We start from the raw sequence: 20,960 nt of genomic DNA, 5'->3' as shown, positions 1-20,960 counted from the left end.
TCAGATGAGGGGAGGATCCTTCATCATTCTCCAATCCTTGAGACAAGCTTAGAAGATGATTAAAGATATAAAAAGCCTCTTCTAATTTGAGAATTCCTATCTAAAAAATCTGCATAAAAATTATGACCCCAATATACATGATAAACTTCTAGAGTTCGATGCCAATGGAAAAGCATCTTCACATCAATGATAATAGCTCTGAATGAGTGATGTTCATGACAATTCTTAGTAAGGAGGTTGATAGCTCCATAGCTTCAATGGAGTTAGTGTATGGATTCACTTTTCAATATCCCTTGTTCCAACAAAGAGTCAAACCATGAAATATAGCAATTACCTAAGTTATGGTAGAAGAGACATTCACAAATTTACAACTAAAACCTTGAATCCAAAGACATTGGTCATACCAAGTTGCACCCACATGGTCAGAATGATCATTTGGTAGTATTGAGCCATCTACTTTCAAATTAATAAAACCACTCCTAAATCTATCCACGGCGCTAGGAGTTGCTTTCTCATAGGATAACAGTGGACTCTACGTAAAAGATCTTGGTCGTTACAAGCTTTAAAGAAGCTAGACATAACCCAACTCTCCTCTCATCATCCTCATCGTGATTTTTTTTTTTTTTTTGCATCTAGTAACCCAAATATCTCAACAAACATAATCGAATAAAGAAGCCCAATTGATCTTACTGGTATAGTCTTTGCTTGCTTCCTTTGTCAGGTTTCATTTTATCCAATCCGCTCCTTGCAAACTGATAAACATACTCCAATTATCATCTCGAACAAATGCTCGCCATCGTTCTTTAGCATGCGGGCAATCTCTGAGTAAGTGCATAGATTCTGAACAAGAACACATCTGCTAAGTGGAGAGAGGCTGTTAGTAATAGCTTGGGAGCGAAGAGCGAATGAGTTGCGTGGTGTCTGATTGAGATTGATGGGAGGCGGGCTCAACATCTATGGAAAAAGCATCCTGTAATTATCCAAATTCTCTTCCCATGTTAGTCACAGCTATAATGGGTCCCTCCTGATCATTAAACCCTCCGCACCATCTCGTTCTTTTGCTCATTTTTCCCTTTTCCAAATTACATGTTTTACCCAGAAACGATGATTCATATTCATCAAGTGCTCATGTTAGATCAAACTTCTGTTGTGAGATGACCAGCACACAGTAAAATCAACCAAGCAGAGCAACAAAAGCAAGGCTTCGCTTCTTAGTAACGGTCATACTCATTAACTCGGTATTAAAAAATGGACTTCCTTGGCTAGTTTGTCTATGGGCTTTATGTGCACTTTCAGGTTGCCGTGCAAACTTCAAGCCCGCTCAATAGCTTAGAGCTGGACCAGCATCACATGTGGGCTGGGTCAGAAATATAAATAGAATGTGAAAAATTTACTAAATTCTTGAGGGTGAATCAACGACCACAGCTTATGTTCAGCCTGGATTTCTTGAATTGGATGGTATCACGGTAATCAATGACCATGAGCTGAAACTTATACTATATTTGGTAGCCAAGAATAAGGGTGTTTACAAATTTTGTTTGTTTTGGTTTGGGAGAAAGACCAAATCAAACTGAGCCAATCGGTTTACTATAATCCGAGACCCTATTCAATTTTTTCTTCTAATCAATTTAGTTTAAGTCTTGATTAAGTTTAAATCTTTTTAATGAGATATTTTTCATAATCATCAATATATATTTATGTTCATTGATAATTTTTAACTATTAATTATTCTTTGCAATAAAAAATTTTCTTGAGTGCAAAAGAATATTTTTTAACAATTAATTAGTATACTCAACTATTAAAAATTAATGTTTTAAAACACTTGATTATAAAATTTAAAAATTATCTTAAATAATTATAAATAATATTTAGCTAATTGTAACTTATTTTCACTAATGATTTGCAAATAATTAAACTTGGAAAAGGAAAAAAAAATTTAACAAATTTATAAAAATATATATAATAAATATAATAAAACTTGATTCGGGTTGGTTCAAGTTTTTAAAAGCAAAAACCTGAACTAGACTGAACCAATTAGTTTTGTCAAAAGAAAAACCAAATTGAACCTCATTTATAATTAATTTTGATCAATTCACATCAATTGGTTCGGTTTGGTTTGGTATAATTGATTTAGATTGGTTTTAAATACCCTTAACCAAGAAATTTGGCCTTTGAGAAAAGGAAATGAAATATAAAAACTTGAAATGAGCATACATAGTAGGCCAAGTTGAAATAATCGAGATACATATGATTTCCCTGTAGAATGAGAGTTCTTTCCCATCACAGTATGACTTTTGTTCTCCAATAACTTTCTTGCCAACTTTTGCCACAAGATGGGCATTTGGCGTGGTTGGTTTATGACTTTTATGTTAGCATATGTTATCTCCTCCTTCGATTTGAATTGTTGAGAAAGGAATAAGGTTTTGATTGGTGTTAGTGAGGTAAAGGTTGTCTATCCAAAGGATTGACAGTTTGCGCAATGTTTAGTTATAGGTTTTGTGACTTCTTTTTTTCAAACAAGGAAGTATAAGGTTTTTGCAATATGAATCTTGATGATTTTGGTTTGTTGTTGAGGGTTTTGGCTTGGCTTCTTAGTTTGATAAGTGGTGGTTTACGGTAGATATGTGGCTACTTTTTTATTATGATAGTCACTAGTTTGTTGTTGTTGCTAATAATTTTAGTTGCCTCTACATGGAATCTGGTGACTAGAGGTGATAAATCTACTATTTGAATAGTAGTTATTATCTACATAAACATGAAACTGTTAGAATGGTACCATGAACCCTCATCCTTGTTTTCTAATATGGATCTTGATTATTTTGGTTTGTTGTTAAGGGTTTTGGCTTGGCTTTTTAGTTTAATAAGTGGTGGTTCACAATAGAGATGTGGGTACTTTTTTATTATGATAGTGGTTAGTTTGATGTCGTTACTAATAATTCTGGTTGCCTTTACATGGAATATGGTGACTAAAGGTGATAAATCTGCTATTTGAATAGCAGTTACTATTTACATAGGGATAAAACTGTTAGAATGGTATTATGGACCCTCATCCTTGTTTTCTAATGTGACTTTTAGTTTCTTGAAATTTTCACACGAGTAATAAAATTTTTTGCTTTTCATATCTGTCTTAAAATTTGGAATGATCTTGATTGTGTCATTTTTTTCTTTATTTATGCTGTTTTTATACTGGGTTTAGAGTTTTTTGTTGTATTGTTTTTCTTATTTGTATTTTGTTCATTATATCTTATTTGTTCATGTAAACGTTTGGTTTTTAATGATATTTCATATCTGGGGAGGGGGGAGGGACTCCCTGCTACAGTTGAAAGTTCTCTCCCTCACAATACAAATAGACTCTGAATTTTTCATGCAGAATTAGGATGGAATTTTTACACATTATATTATTATTATTAATTATTAATTATTATATTTAAAAATCATCTCACCCTGTTCGATTATCCCACAGAAGAGAGAACATGGGAGGGGGGATTGGGTATGATGGGGCAGGGGAAAGCTACAAGCACTGCATTTGCAGTGTTAATTTTTTATTTTTAAATCACAAAATTATTATTATAATAAATAAATAAATATTACAAAAATATTATTTTAATATTTAATAAAAAATAAATTTAATTAGTTAAAATTTAACTTGAATAGTTTACATAAAAATTTTGGTTTGAATTGTTGACAATTGTACTGAAAAAATTACAAAAGAAATGACCTAAAAAGTTTAAAATAGGAGTTGAGTCTAGCAAAAAAAGTTAATTTTTTATTATGTAATAAAACAAAGTTTAAATTCCTATTAAAAAGAAATACTTATATTTAATGCCTGATCATAAATTAAATAATTTTACTTCTCATAAATAGACAACTGTACAAAATTAATAAAATAAAAATTATTTTATAAAATATATTTAGTTACAGTTTTAATTTTTTTATTATAATTTTTAACTGTTCAGATTAAAATTTTTATCTAAACTGTTTGGGCCAAATTTTAACAAGTTAAATTTATTGATTTATTAAATATTAAAATAATAATTTTATTTATTTATTTGTAATAATAATAATAATTTTGTAATTTAAAAAATAAAAGAAAAAAATTAACACTGCAAATTGGTGCTGAGCAAAACCGGATCCGGACACATGGGGATGGTGTATCTTTAGCTCAAAAGTCATTGGCTGCTGTCTGATCCACAGGGCAAAAACAAAGATAAGGCGATAAGGCCACGTGGCAAATACCCAATTCTTCTCCTCTTCCCTTCCCACCTGCACTCGCAGGCCGTCACTTCTCTCTCCCCCCCAGCAACATGGCCTCCCCTGCACTCATCACTCCGACTTCCACTCCCAAATCTCTCTCTTCCTCCAGGCCCAAATCCCCCATCATCGCCGCCGCCTCCTCCTCCTCCTCCACACCCCCAGCGACGACCGCCGCTCAGCCCCTCCGCCGTGAATTCCTCTCCATCACTTCCTCCATCGTGTCCAGTTTATGCCTCAACCCTCTGCTGCCAGCACTAGCTGCTTCGGACGAGGAATATGTGAAGGAGACGGAGGAGGTGATCGACAAGGTCAGGACCACCATTACAATGGACAAGAACGACCCCAACGTGGCAGAAGCGGTGGCTCAGTTGAGAGAGACCTCCAATTCCTGGGTGGCCAAGTACAGGAGGGAGAAGGCTCTCCTGGGCAGGGCTTCGTTCCGTGACATGTACTCCGCACTCAACGCGATTTCGGGGCACTATATCAGTTTCGGACCCACTGCTCCTATTCCCGCAAAACGCAAGGCCAGGATCTTGGAGGAGATCGACACTGCTCAGAAATCTCTGCAAAGGGGAAGGTGAACTTCATTCCTCCCCAATTATCCATTGGATTCCCTCTCTGCTTCGTCTAGGTTTTTGTATTATTGCATCCACTACTCGAATCGAATCATAGTAAGAGGATCATTTTCAGGAGAGGCGACTTTGCAGTTCTTCTTGTAATTACATATGTATGTTTTTGGGGGGGGGGGGGTTTCCATTGACGTGAAATTAATCCATGTCATTCTTACCCTCGATTTTGATTTCACAATGTTCATTTTGTTAAGACGCTTTCTCTTCTTCAATCTTCCCCGATGCACGGAGTACTTGTTTATCTTCTTGTGACGGTAAGTAATAACATATAGTCACAATGCTCCTCATGTTGTCTGTCGATCTCAAAACACCCGTCATGCAAAATTGTTTGTTTTTGATGGAGCAAAATACAAACATTTCAGCATCGAATGGAACAATATATTTATGTATGGACAGTCATGTTCGATAAGACGATGACCCAAGCACCAACAAAACAAAATACCCGAAAACTAAACTATATATGGGCAGAGTTTGGTCCAGAATGCATTGAGCTGGATCCGCTTTCCATAGTCATGCTATTTCTAAACATGATTCGGCATCTGGTTCAGTTCTTGCATCAAACACCTGGCTTCATCCTCGATGACAAAATTCAGACGTAAGTTAGAGATGGAATTCGTTGTTATTGATTAGCCAACCTACCGGATAGATTTTACTGGTCTCCCTTTCCTTTTTTTTTTTTTTTTTACCAACTAATTTCTCTCTCCCATTAATAGGATGACATTTTTGTGAAAAGCCCTAATTCACTTAAACAAATGTAGGTGGTGGAAAAATTTTCATAACGTTAATTTTTTTTTGAAGGGAAATTAACGAATGTGATGAAATATATAACCGGTAAGCCTCACTTCTCCTACATTCAAGTTCTCTAAAAATGTAGCGGTTGGCACAGTGATTGGTTTCTCAACGTTATCATAGTCTATAGGATGTGTGAGAGATAGAAGACCCTATGAATAATAGGGAAGGTGTTGGGAGGCTATTGATCTGAATAGTAATTCACATAGCATGCGTCATTGCCTTATATTATATGAACAGTGCCGCATAGCCTCATCCAAATGGAGACAAACTCCAAAACCCATCAATTTAGAGGTGTTTGGTTCAAGTATGCCACACGAAATAAAAGTAGGCTCAACGGGTGCTAGACTGCTATATATAAATGTAATGATGATTTGAGATTGTGATCAATTAGGGGAAGGCATCAAGTCTGGGCAAAAACTCTCGAATACTTCTCTAAAGAATTTGGGTCAGGCTTGTTCACTCTCCCCGTAAATTGATTGGCCAGCGCAGTTTAAATTTGATGGGCCTTACCGACTTGGTCACGTCTAGGCCTTTTGATACCCGTAACTCGCCCACACCTCCGGCTAAGGTACGCTGCTCACACGAAATCACCATTCATTGGCTTGGAGCGTGAACATCATTATGGGGAATTTTCAAAGGTGCAAATCCATGGTTTGTTTCAGAAACTCTTCCAGCCTACGTTTAAAGGTATGTCTTTTTGCCCAGTTTATCCGCCTCGATTGAATATTACGTGTTTGCTTGTTCTCCGATACGGATAAGGAAGGAAAACTCAGAAAAAAGAATATATATATATATATATATATATAAGACGACTTGATTGAATATTACAACTAGTTCAGTTACAACCAAACTGGTTGGAAATAATAGGAAGGAGTCAACAAGAAAGAAAGAGTTAGGCTTAGAATATCGTAGCATACATTTCGACGGGTAATCAGTGATAAAGAAGCAAGGTGTCGTTTTCACCGTTTCCAAGGGGTGAATATACAGATATCACGGAGCCTGGCCACCGAATTGGCGCCGGAGAACGTGGCCTACATCACCATGAACTCTCCTAATGCTACGCTCTAAATCATCCGTATCTTGACTTGCCATTTATAAACCATCAATTATTTTTTGGCCACTATAAATCATAAATATCACTCGTTGCATTGCATCGAACTCGTTATAATTTATTATTCTAAAATTTTCCTAAAACTTAAAGCACAATAAAATTTAAATATCCCGTATAATTTCAACTTTTATATATATTTTTATCTGAATAGTCAGTAACGGATCTTAATTCTTTACACGAGACGCGAGAGGTTGCCTTTTTATGAAGAAATGATCCCGGAACATGATGTTTTTTCCTAACATTTTTTTTCTCTGTTGGAATTTGTAAAAAATCCCGCGTTTAAGTGATTGAAAAATGGGGGGTACATAAACTTGAAGAAGTGAATCTGATTAAGGTATAATCATATAGAAAATTACCAACTTTAGCCAACTGCATGGTATCAAAATCATCGGAAACATGTCGGATAATAATATTTTTTATTGTTTCTGTATCATATCGAGTTCAATACAGATAACTACAGATTGGTTATGGCCCGTTAATTTGAGTCAATTTAACTTCTACTGTATTAAAAAGAAAATAGATATGTACAATTACAATACCAGGTCCAACATTGAACCACAAAGACGGGGGAGCCAGCAAAATAATAGATATGTAAACAAAATGTTCGTACAAAGCGAGGGAGTGGGATGACAAGATAAACATATTGTCAAAGTAGAAGGAGGATATACGTATATTAAAAAAAAAATCTTGGCTTTTAGCAATTTTAACTAATTTACATGTAAGTTTTAAACTAAGTGTTGTCGGGTTCATATAGGAGTAACTCCAGACATGATTTTCATCTATACACAAATTTTGAATCTTTAATGTCACGCGTATACTAATTATTTTGAGGTGAATGTGATAATTTTCAGAAAGGATGTAACAACATGTATAAATGTTAACAAAAGGGGCTCCAAATGATACGTAATGAAGATGAAGCGTGGAGCCAAGGAAAAGAGATAGAGTTTTGATGGTTGGGGACCGACTAAAATTTCCAACACCAGGGGCAGGTTAAAATAAAGAAGGAAAAACCCTTGCTTGACTTTTCTGCATCAACACACCATCATGGCCTAGTCACCAAACTAATCTTCAACTCTCAAAAATCAAACTCAAATCTTTGGCATGACATAAAACCAGTGATGTCAAACACGTACACTGAAACACTTGACGGTGTCAATAGTGTCAACCACGCTTGGAATCAATATACCATTTGCCGCAACCTTCAGGCACCGTCAAGAGTACCGTTAGTTATATTATTATTAATTTCTACTACACAATTATAATTATAATTCTGATTTAAGTAGTTTGATTTTGGTGTTGATGACTACACGTTTTTGCTTATTTTTGAGTTGATCATCCATGTACATGACCTCACAAATCTAACCTAACGAAAAACCTTGGCCAATGAATTGGACTTCTGATGATGACTTCATACATTCAATCCCTCACTTGTTATTTTTTCAACGCCCTAGTCTAATCCGAACATTGAAACCGATCGATGACACGTTGTTCCTGGATGTATGATTAATTTATCCATCAAGCTATTGTTTAATTAACACTATATATAGTGGGGGTGGGTGTGGGAACAAGTTTATAATTGGCATGTTACTGAAACAGGAATAGGATAGGACCCTCCCAAGTTTTGGTGCGATCATTGATCACGTCACCCCACCATTTTGCAATGCAGTGTTTTTCAAATATCGGATCCAAACTATGCATGTATTGTAGGGTTGGTCTTGTGGCACTCCATTAACTATGTTTAACACAAATGCTATTGGATAAAAATTAAAATAATTATATAAACGCGAACCTTGGCGGGTCCCATGCCAAGAATAATTGATGAGGATAAACTTCACAGCACATTTGAAATAGTGAAGGTGGAATATTACATGATACTTTATATTTATTAATCCCTAAGAATATAATATCTAAGGATTAAGGAGCAAATTTGCTTTTGAAATATCCTACGAGGAGTGTCAGGTATACTAAAATAAAAAAAGTGCAATGTTATTCTCAATCTTTTAAAATGAGGACAATATTACCTAATTTTAACATACATTATTAGTTGATTATTAATTGACTTTGAGAAAAATTATTTTAATTTAATAAAGATTACTTGGCTACCACAATATTTCTCTTCTTTCAATGGATAAAACATAAATTTTTTTACAAAAATTCTTTTTGGAACCAGCTTCAATCATCAATAACAATAAAATCAACAAGAACCTAGATGACCAACATATCCTAGACTGAAAACAAAGATCGACAACAACATCCTAGATCCACAACAACAAAAACCCAAATCACTCTGCTGAAATACAGTCACGAAACTGATGTAGAGAGGAAGCAAAACAAAAGAGAAAATGGATTAAAGAAAACCCAAGAGGCTCTGCTAGGGCTTGGAGTTTGAAATCGTTTGGAGATTTTTGAAGCTTCTAAACAATAAAAGTAAGATTCTCAAGCTTAAATCTACCTATTTCTTCCATTTTTCTTGATGTTAAAAGTTAGGATTTGGTTGAGAATAATGATTTTCGATCCATAGAGACTATGAGTCCAAACTCATTAATTTAAATAGAGTTAATAAGAGTTGATTAAGCTAATGAAACCTAACATTTATGGTTTTATGATGATTGGTGGTTAGAGAGCATTTAATATCCCAAATTCACCATAAATATGATGGTTGGGGCAATGTGGCTCCATTAATAGTTATATAAGAGTTCAATGAAGTTAATGTGAAATAGAGGAAGCTAAGAAATCCTATGAATATGTTTATATGAGAAGAGAATGAATATTAGGATTGAAAAAGTATTTGGGTTGATAGTGAAAAACTATCCAAAAATGGACATTGATGAAGTGTATTGTAATTTATTGTAGAGTGATTATATTGGCACCATTTAAATTTCATGAAAGCTTTGAAAGTGTGTAATTAAAAGGTGAAACATTTACCTGTCAAAGGTTTTAGATAATCGGGAGGAACTTTTTTCCATGCTTTTATGTGTTAATTAATTTATTAATTTTTATTTGATGATTTAAATATGTGAAATTGAATGAAAATGTAAGTGTGACATGACTTACTTGAAAATCTATTATAATAATCTTATAGAGTTCAATAAAGTATTTTTCATTTGAAGTTCGATGATGTGCTTTGTAAATGGATTTTCAATGATTGGTATAATGAGGTCTTTGATGATTTGAAAAAGTGAAAAGTTCAATGAAATTGTGTTTTATGGGAGTTCCATGAAATGTGACTAGGATGTTAAGTGGAGTTCAATGATTGTATGATATGTGAAGGTCAATGATTACATATAAATGGAGTTATGTGATTATGTGTTTTTAGAAAGTTCAATGATTTTGATTCATGTGAAGTTCTATAATAAGTTGTAAACATGTGAAATGAGAGTATAATGAAATGATTAAGTATATTGAAGTAGTGAAAACTTGCATGCTACAAGTTATTGCATATCTATGTATTGCATGATTATAAGAGGTGAAGTTTGCCTAAAAAGAGAAATAGAGAATTAAATCTACATAATAAGGCTTTCATCCGAGCTCAATGGTTTGTTTGAATTTATTATATATATGTATATATATTGTCTAACTTGTTTAATGAGGAACTGTCTTACTGGTTCAATGAGGGACTTGAACCTAGCTAGTTATTCATTTATTCAATGAGGAAGTTAGTCTAGGGAGAATGACACCCCATAGTATGAGAAATGGGGAAAACCGTGAACCATAAATATGTTTGAAAACCTTAGCCAGGTAACATTTCATGCATGTTTAAGCTAGGGTAATCTTAATGTATAGACGATCTTAATATGTTATAGCCTATGGTTTCATGTCAGAGGAATAAGAAAGATATAAGGGAGGGATGATCATTCATATATTAATAAAGGGCACATGATTGATTGTATTATGACCCTAGTAATGAAAATCAGGAGTTATTATTATATCCATGTGAAAATTTGAAAGTAGATCTTGTGATTGGATCTTGTTTCCATGTAAAAGATAGTATTACTATATCATTAACTCATGGTTATGTGTTTCTACGAATGAGCATTTTGAATTGTGTGCTTGAATATGTTTCATGTTTAGAATGTTTTTCTTGCCACTTGCATTTAAATTAATTGATATGCATTAGTGTGAGTTAGATGAACTTTGGTTACTGAGTAGTTATACTTACCTCACTATCTTTAATATTACAGAAAACATCTTAAGAGGACAAAACAAAGTAAAACAGCCGGAGGTATAGAATTATCGTCCTATTAGTAGGCCTCCTTTATTTCTAAGTATTTATGTGTATATGTTAAATGATTTTGCCAACTAGGAATAATCTATTTGTGACTTACCTGTATTGTATGTTTTGTGAAATTATAAAGTTTATTTTGAGCCTTATAATATATGGATATGGATTGTGAATTCTATATTAAAGCCAAAATACTAGTGTAAGTAAGAGTTGTGTATGACATGTAACTTATGTGGATTATTTGATAAAATATGTGATTAGAGCTTCTCCTTTCGTTTTTTATATTAAGGAGTTGAGCAATGAAAATATATTTTATAAATATTGTGAATGTTGTAATGCATTTCACAGGTCTATTTTAGTCTATTGTACTTGGTCTGAGTGGTGTCTATGACTTTTGGCACATGTTTTGGACACTTAGGTTTTGTATAAATGGTGAAAAAGAGGAAAAATTTGAAATGAGTGTCCAACTCTCTACTGAAAAATAATTTAAAGGTGAAACCTAAGCCATTAGTTAAAGTTAGGAGAAAGCTCTTTGTAGATACCTAGATTATGTTAACAGGACGTCGGATGGAGAAATGAGAAGTGTTGGAAGTTACCCCAGATGCTTTCAAATGGCAGTAAAACTCTGTTGTCATAAAGCGTGCAATGCGCTGCGGCGCATTGTACACTAGTCGTGGTGTACACCTCTGTTTCTGCACTAATTCACTATTTTTCATTTTTGAGCAAATGCACTAATCCTTTTCAAAATCCAATGCTTCCACATAATAAATAAACTATGATTTTGCATTAATGAGTCCTTTTAGGATGTTTTAAACATTGAAAACTTGAGATTCCATTTTTATAGCCCATTTGTAAACTTGACAAATTTGTAACTTACTTTGAAAAAATCTCTTAATTAGATTGAGATTTGGAGTTGATCAGGGAATAACAAGGGAGATTTTACACTTTCATGGTGACGTGAGAGAAAATGATCAATGGATTATCCAACATGGCCTTGAGCAATTCCCTCTTTGAAACTCTCAAATTTGACTCCAATTTTTTACACAATGATGCCGTTGCTGCACAGACTAGCCTCTCCATAGAGCTATAGTTTGGTAGGCAAGGGTTCAAGTCCTATTTCTCAAGTGATCGAGTGACGTTGATGGAGAGTATTTTGTCCTTCAAACCCATTTAAATCTTTTACTCCAATTTTAGTCCTAGCATAGGGGATTGAAGATGAGAGGGCAGGGTAGAGGTTGTGGGTTGTGATGATGAAGAGCACAAGGTTCCTAGAAAAAACAACACAATATATATGTCTTTGTTCATCCTTCACTTGACCTTCCATCTTTCCTGTGTACAAGATGTAGTAGAGGGTGGAAGGAAGATGGGGTTTGATGCTGATGGAAATGATTCCAAACCTAAAGAATTAGAGGAGATGGTTTGATCAGAGGTGTTGGTCCCAACTTGAAGAAAGAAGTTTTTTAACGTTATTAATTTGTGTTTTAAGCCAAAAAAAAAAAAAAGGTGCCAGACAAGCTTTTATCAAATTAGTAATATGCTGCCTAATTAAGCATTCTCATGTTCTTAAAAGATTGGGAGCAATATTGTCCTTTTCATTAGTTTAAGATACCTGATGCTTCTCGTGCGATACTTCAAAAGCAAATTTGCATCACAATCCAATGCCTTAGAGTATTTGATGCAGTACAACATGAATAACTTAAGGGAGATGTAACATTATATCGACATGCACCTTGCTATCTCCCTGCTAGCATATCTCAACTAATATATATCAATTCCCATCCTCTCGATTAATATGTTTGCGGCTTATATCATCCCTCACATTCAAAAATTTGAGTACAGGTTTATGAAAAGAAGGGTCGGAAACAAGACCAGATCATCAATGGCGACTGGCCTGGAAGTAACATGGATGGCATATATTAATTCATAATTTTATATGGATAGTGCTGCATTACCATATAACCCTAACATAGCTTCCTATATTTTATGATTTCATATATTCATATTGTTATGGATAGCGTGCTTAATTAATGCAATGCACTTGCTGTCGGTACACCTTTTCTTTGCATTTCAACATAATTTCTCGTCTCCCAACTAAGTGTGCGTGTGTGTATTTATTAAGCTTCCCTTTTCATTTGAACTGTCTGGATGTCCTCTCTCACGAAGATGAAGGTTCACACACACACCCACAAGGTAAAGCGTAATCCTTGATGACATGGATATGTGTAACGTGTTTAGAGGAGATCTGATGGACATGCCATTTGAAGCAAAGTCAAACAATGCATTTACTCTCTCAAGTCCTATTATTACTCTCAAGTCTCAAGTCATGTTATTATTATTATTTTTATTTTATAACAAGGTTCTTTTTTATCACCCATGATGTATTAAATGTTGATGTACATTATTTGAAAATTTTCTTGGGTTTCTCACTCGCTAATTCCTTCATATAAGAGGAATAAAGTTGAATAAAATTTAATAAATTTTTAGAATTAACGAGTTTATCTGTTGTTTTATTTTGGTTAAATACATTGGAAGTCAGGTGGTATAGGATTTGGGACAAAAGGATAAGAAGGAGGGGTGGAAGCTGGGAAGTGTGAACAAAGGTGCTGAGAATTCAGAGAGTTCGGCGGACAATTAATAATGAAAAAACAGGGCCCACTGTCCTGTTGCATACAACAAAGGCGAACAAGGGATGGAGGAGCTTGTGGATGTGAGCACCCTGCTTCCCCAATTATTGACTTATCCTGCCACGTCCTTCTCTTCCACAAATCACCTCTCTCGGATCAATTTGTCACGTGCGCTTCATGTGCCCCCCTTCTCTCGTGCAGGATTAAGAAAAAGTTAGTAATAATTTCTTAAGAGTTGAATTGGATCTGACATTCCGAAGGTGGTCTTACCGTCTCAAGCCATCTCTTCCTCGCGATCGGCCGGTCTTCCAAAATGGAATATGCCACACCCTCCGCCCCGAGAAAATAAGACAATAATTGAATTCAAAGACGTTTTGTTTTTCATTTCGACTCTGATTGGTTAACAAATATTAACTCTCATTGGTTAATAAGGTCTAGGTTAATGTTAATATGAAAATTTTTCTTGATCTGAGATTTAATTTAATTTTTTATTTTTTATATATTTTCAATTTACTTTTATGAGAGTATTGATTCAACAGTAGTCACATTTTTAAATTTTCTGATTGTTGGTATTAACTCCATCCGGCTATCTTTTTTTATTCGTTATGCTTTTCCATACCTTTTTAATTTTTTTGATTAATGAGATCTAATTTATTTTTTTATTTTTCATGTATTTTCAATTTTCTTTCATGAAAGCATTGATTCAAGAGCAATCTCATTTTTAAATTTTTTTGATTATTAGCATTAACTCCATTTAGCTATCCTTCTATCTCAAATTATTAATTATTAATTGCAGCTAAATACTCCCTCTATTGAAATTATGAAGTATATTTAAACAAACTCGCATATAGAGAAATCTCATTAAATACACTTAATAATTTTATTTTTTTAAAATACAAATATAAACTTTTAAAAAATCCTTCATTCAATAACTTTAAATCTACACTTAATTGTTAAATAGAAAGAAAGGATAATATTAAAATAAACATATTTAATGAAACATTAATATTAATATTTTCAAAGTCTTTTATATTTTAATATGCAAAACCTCTCCAAAAATATCTTATAATTTAAAACGAGATGAGTAATTATTAAAATAGTTATTTCAACTAAATAGCAATAATGAATTGATAATTATCGAATAGTACTAGTAATAGTAATTCACAATTGCTTTAATAAAAATATAAGATTTTAAAATAATTTTAAAATATTTTTCTATATTTTAAATTTAAATTGTTCGTGGGGAACTTGAAAATGATTCTTAAACAAATCCATTGAATTTTGCCCCCGCAATTAATTGAAGGAAAACTTTGGCCTTCCCCACATGAATGATTATATTCCTAGATGGGCTGCTGATTGGTTTTGATTCCAATAGATATGATTATAGAAATAGAATGTGCACAACTATTCAAGGTTGTGCGCAGAAATCAATATCATGAAGGCCATTTCTGATGTGGCTGAGAAACCAGCAAAATTGAAAGGATCACATTAAGAATGAAGCGCCCCTCAGGCTATAAATAAGGGAAACGTTGACGTGGAGTCCACGACTTTTTTTTTTGTGGGCAAGCAAATTACAGTACAAGGTCACGCAATTGGGGGAGAGGGGTCGAAGAGGCTGTTTTTGACATAATATGAATGCGTACATGAATATACAGCTTTTCTTTTTGTGAGACTCTTCAAAGGTGAGTGAGTGTGTGTTTGATTTTTAATTTATTAAAAATTTATTTAGTAAAAATTAGTTATTGTAATAAAATTTATATTTAAATATATTTTTAAAAAAATCAGTTTAATAAATTAAAAATTATTTGAATTAATGATGATTTATGCTTTTGAAATGTATTTTTGAATATATAATGATCAAAAAAGATATTAATTTATAATAATTTATAATTTTTATTATACAAATATAATATATTAAAAATAAGAAAAATTTTGAAATAACATAAAATTTAATATGTTAAATAATAAGAATAAAAAATATAAATTTTAATATTAAAAAAATTATAAAATAAATAATTCAACAATTATTAATATTGAATGGTATATCTTATAAATAAGATTAAAAATATTATTCTCTTTCTTTTTCATATACAGAAGGTTTATAAAATTATCTTTTTATATAGTCTATTTGGCCTTGTGGTTATTGCACTAAATTTAAATTTTAATAAAATAGAACATGTAATAAGTATTTTAAGAGAATAAGAATAGTACAGTAAATTTAAAAATTCAATTTTAAAAAATTAATTTAAAAAACTTTAAAAAATTAAGTTCTCAAATTCATTTATAATAACTTTCTTAATGTATATTTAAAAAATTATTTTGTCCAACTAAAAAATTTTTTAAACAATATCTTACATTTTAAAAATATAAAATATATTTCAAAAGTCAAAGGTCATGTATCTAAACGAGCTGAAGCACCTAAACTTCCAAAGCTCGCAGGCCTAACAAACCAACCACCTCTCAGAAGTTCAAGGATCATCGTAGTCAGTATTGGAACTGGTCATTCCATTGTGCATGTGCTTCTTTTTCCAAACAATTTTTATTATTCATATATATTATATTAACTTTTTTTTTATTTGAACCAAATAAATTGTGTTTGAGCTTCGAGAAACAAAAACGTAAAAAGGATGCGATCCTTCTCGTCACAAAAAGGAAACAACTAACAAGCTGCTCTGGCTTTCTTTAATCTATGGCCTGAGTGTGGGCCCCACTTCTTAAATTGTGTCGCAGGTAGTTTTGGTTTACCCACGCCCTCGAGAAAAATGTGGTCCTCAGAAAATGACATTTACCCGGACGTAAATAAATTTTGGCTTAAGTTAAAACTTTGTTTTGAAATATTTTAATGTTCAATAGTCAATTTTAAATTATTAATATAATTAAAATATTATATCACTTTAACAACAAATGCTTTGCTTCGCATCCCTGTCGGGCGTATCGATTCAAAAGCGAAGGCAAAACAGAAGCACACATTTACATATATTTCATCATCTTCAGGTAAAAAAAAAAATCAAATTCAATCTTCACGATTATCCAAACTTCAAAATAAATAATTAAATTTATAATTAGACGTGATATATATTACCATGATATTTATAATTATTATTATTATAAAATAAAATTAAAAAATTATAATGAGTTAGATTTTTTTGGACAAAAAATAATGAGTTATTATTTTTGCTAAATGTTTCGGCTTAATGCTCGTGTACCAACTATTAACCAGGGTTACGTCACCGGATGAGTTTGATTTGATCGAGCATTTTAAGGTAAGAGCTTTTTTTCTTTTCATAAATTTGAGGGAAAAATATTATTCAAGTACCATGAAAATAATTTATTGAATATGGATAAAAATTATAAAATACCACTGTAGGATTGGAGAATTAATTTAAATTTAAACTTGTCAATTGATAAATAATTTTTTATTAAATACAAATGAATACTTGTTAATCAACGAATTACTACTTATTAAAACATGATCTATACTTATTCTTTCTCATAATCAAATTGTTTTAAATTTTTTAATTTATCAATTAGCGAATAACTTCTTATTAAAGATAAATGTATGCTTGTTAATTAATGAATTACTAATTACTACTTATTGAAATATGATTTATACTTATCTTTTTTCACAATCAAATTCTTTTAGATTGTTGAATTTATCAATTAGCAAATAATTTTTTGTTAAATGCAAGTGAGTACTTATTCATTAATAAATAATTACTTGTCAAAACATGGTCAACAATTATCCCCTCACACAAGCAAATTATTTCATATTTTTAAAGTTATCAATTAGCAAATTGCTTTTTGTTAAATGTAAATAAGTATTTGTTAATTTATAAATGACTACTTGTCAATTAAAAAAAGAAGGGTTAAGATTAATTTTGTCCCTATATATATTTTCTAGGAGCGTTGAGCACCTTATACTCTTAGGTAAAATAATTTTACCCTTAAATTATTTTTTTCAACAAGCAAAAACTCCCTTCCACTAGTCAACAGTTAGGTTTTCAGCTTTTTAACGACATGGCATGTGTGTGAGACTCATGCACAATAACTTGTAAGGTTTTGACCATATTTTTTGTGATAATTTGCTCCTAAATTCTTTTTCTAAAAGCATTTAACATCCTAAAATCTTTTTCTATAAGCGTTGGATACCTTGAAGTCTTGCTAAAATAAAATTTAATAAATATTATTAAAATATTAAGTATTTTATTTAAAAAATTACACCACCTAATTTAATATTTTATATATTTTTATATTTTTTAATTTATATTAAAAATGAAGGGAATGAACTTTTAAATTAACGAAAGGATTTTTTTCCTTCTCATCTTTCCATTTTTATATTGTTAAGTAACTTTTTTGTAACATATTAAGCGATATCTTCTAAATTAACATTTTTGTTCACATATTGTTACTCTTGATTTTTCATGTTTTTAATTGTACTCCTAACACTACAATGTACAGTGAGTTTTAAATTTAGGTAGTATAATATTTTGGAGGAATATCATTAGTTGGTCAAAAAAAAAAAAAAATATTTAAGAAATTTAACTGATATTAAAATATAAATAAGTTTGATATACACAAAAAGTGTAATGATTTGTGTACTATCTATGAGGAAAATTGAAGATTGATATATAAAAAATAAAAAGTCATCTATAAATTATAAAATGCTAACTTGATGATTTTTTTAATATTAAAAAAATTTATAAATTTTGAATAAATATTTATAAATAATAATATTAACTTATTAAATATGAAAAATTATTTAATATTTTGAAATATTTATTAAAGTATTTTAATAAGACTTCAAGGTACCCAATTCTCCTGAAAAAAAATTTTAAGGTGCCCGTGTTTTTAGAAAAAGTTTAAGGACAACTTAACATCAAAAGACATGGTTAAAATCTTACTACTATTGTGCGTGGGTCTCATTTATATCTTCATCGGCATAAAATGGAAAACTTAAAGTTTTGGAACGGGAGGGTGTTTTGAAGTTAAAAAGAAACTTCTAGAAAAAAATTATCATATTTAATAGTATAAAGTACTTAACATTTCTAAAAAATAAGTATATGGACAAAACTAAACTTTTAACAAAAAAAACATGGGCATCATTGTCTTCTTTCACATAAACCTATTTTTCTTAAATTTAATATCTATATTAATTGAGACCACGCCATGTTAGTTATGTTATTCAAATGAATAAACAAATCAAATTTTGCACATGCCCTTACTTCAGCGGAGCAATCAATAAAATGTAACTAATAAATAATAATACGTAGAAAAATATAAATCAAGAAATTTAGTATTATTATTATATTATATATGGTAAAGTGTGACGGGGTTTACTGTTGATCAACAGTAGTTTAAACAGTAACTTACATATTTTTCCTTTTTCATGGTTTATTTTATTTTATATTTTTATTTTTATATGATTAAGAGAAGTTGAAAGAATGTGGGGCTCATGATTAAAAATATAAATGTGTGACCCATGAAAAGTAAACAGTTAATGTGAGATTATGGTAAAAAAAAGATAAGTTTAAGGGTTTTACGGGTGAACAATGTTCATGAAAGAAATAATTTTAAATTTAACTATAAATATTTATATTTTTCAATCACAAAAATTTTTGTTTTGTTATCCTACAGTTTTCTATTCATTTTTTTATTAGTGGGGTTTACATATAAATTTTTAATTTTTATTATAACATATTACCTATGAGCTTACATCAATTTTTTTTTTCAAATTCTCCTTCTCTCTCCTCTCCCTTTCTTTGCTTCTCATCTCTCACTCCCCCTCTTCCTCTCTCTCCTCCATTCAATCTCCATCCCCCCTCTTTTCGTCCTCTCCCTCCCTTCTTTGTCCCTCATCCTCATCAATGCCATGACAGCTTCGACAATTGATGTGGATGGGCTGGATAGAACTGAGCACGGATGCCTCCTTGGTCCGACTAAACCTATGCAAGCTTGCTCGCACTGCCGCTAGCCTCTTTGGTCGGGTTGAACACCACACGGATGCACTCGTTTCTCACACTCTTTGTCGCTCCCCCTTCTCTCCCCTTCTCTCCCTCATGGCCTCATTTGCCTTCCCAAACCTCCTGTACCTTGCCACCAACATCTCTATTGCCACCTCATGCGGCATCACGTGCGCCCGTGCATAGAGTGTGTGCGCATGAAGCCCACAAACACGAGAGTGTGTGCCATGGACAAGGAGTGTGGCCGCGAACAAGAGAGAGAGAGAGAGAGAGAGAGAGCTAGTTCAGTGAGGAGTGGAAGAGAGACGAAGTATGTGCCATCTCCTTTATCCTCGTTGGGCTCGATACAAGTTTCTCCATTCCCTCTCTTTTCCATTCGTGTACTTGCAGTTTCCTTATATAAATAGTAAATAGTTTATGGGTGTAAAAAACTTTCATCTGTGTGTGGCACGTGGTGGGCATGGCGGCCATATTTTACATAAATCAACAACCTTTAGTCTTGAAGCACAACCTTATCATGGTGGAAATGAGAGTGTGAGCAAAGATGACGGTGCACTGTGGACATGCATGACAATGAAGCTAAGCAAACATAAGTGAAGGAAGGAAAGGGTCGAGAAATCAGAGGAGAGGAGGGTGGTGAGAGAGGAAGGAGAGAAGCGAAAAGTATTAAAAAATTTAATCATAGGCTTCGCTAATAGAAAAAATAAATGGATAAGATTGCAGGGTAATAGAACAAAATTTTTTAAAGTTAAGAAATATAATGACCTGTTGTTAAGTTTAAGATCACTTATGACTTTGTGTGTATGTACGTTAAGGATATTTTTAACCTTTAATTCTAGATTTAAATAAGTCCTAACTAAATAAATTATACTACTTTCATTAAAAGATAAGACATTTTTAATAGAATCTAATTTCTAATAAACTAGTTATTCTTTTTAAACTAATATCAAAATAAATTTTAAAAATAATTAAAATATATATTTTTTATTTTAATTATTTTCACAAATTTAACAATCATCATAAAAACTCAATTTTTTAATAAATAAATAATTTTTTTTATAAAATAAACAGAAACAAACGGTCTTAAATTGTTTTTAATTGATTATTCTTAGTCTTTCTCCTTATATTTTCTATTATTAAATTTTTATAACATCACTTATCTTTTTTTTTTTTTTTGCCAATTCCGTGTGTGATTCTTTCAAACTAAATGATCTGTTTAATACTCCCGTGCACGGCAGTGGATTAAATCTATTTTAAATAGTCAGAGGACAAGCAACGATAAAATTCGTAAGTATATATGTTATTTGAAATGTTGAGATGGTTAGTAAGGCACGTGGTGTTTCAAAGTGAAAAGTGAAACAAATAATT

General features: G+C 32.0%; 1 protein-coding gene across 1 annotated transcript; it reads left to right on the top strand.

The window, feature by feature from the left end:
• Positions 1 to 4,255: 4,255 nt before the first annotated feature.
• On the top strand, positions 4,256 to 5,170 carry LOC129300260 (photosystem II repair protein PSB27-H1, chloroplastic-like). Its single transcript, XM_054938806.1, has one exon. The coding sequence runs from the start codon at positions 4,305 to 4,307 to the stop codon at positions 4,833 to 4,835; it is 531 nt and encodes a 176-aa protein (XP_054794781.1). The 5' UTR covers positions 4,256 to 4,304; the 3' UTR covers positions 4,836 to 5,170.
• The last annotated feature ends 15,790 nt before the right edge of the window (positions 5,171 to 20,960 follow it).

This window comes from Prosopis cineraria, unplaced genomic scaffold (genome assembly GCF_029017545.1).
Source record: "Prosopis cineraria cultivar Desert tree isolate PC_DT_omini unplaced genomic scaffold, ASM2901754v1 PC1504, whole genome shotgun sequence".
NCBI lineage: Eukaryota > Viridiplantae > Streptophyta > Magnoliopsida > Fabales > Fabaceae > Prosopis > Prosopis cineraria.
This window is presented reverse-complemented; position numbering and strand designations above follow the sequence as displayed.

Bases quoted from the DNA above. Each gene is read 5' to 3' on its own strand.
- LOC129300260 (XM_054938806.1), top strand. From the start codon at position 4,305: ATGGCCTCCCCTGCACTCATCACTCCGACTTCCACTCCCAAATCTCTC.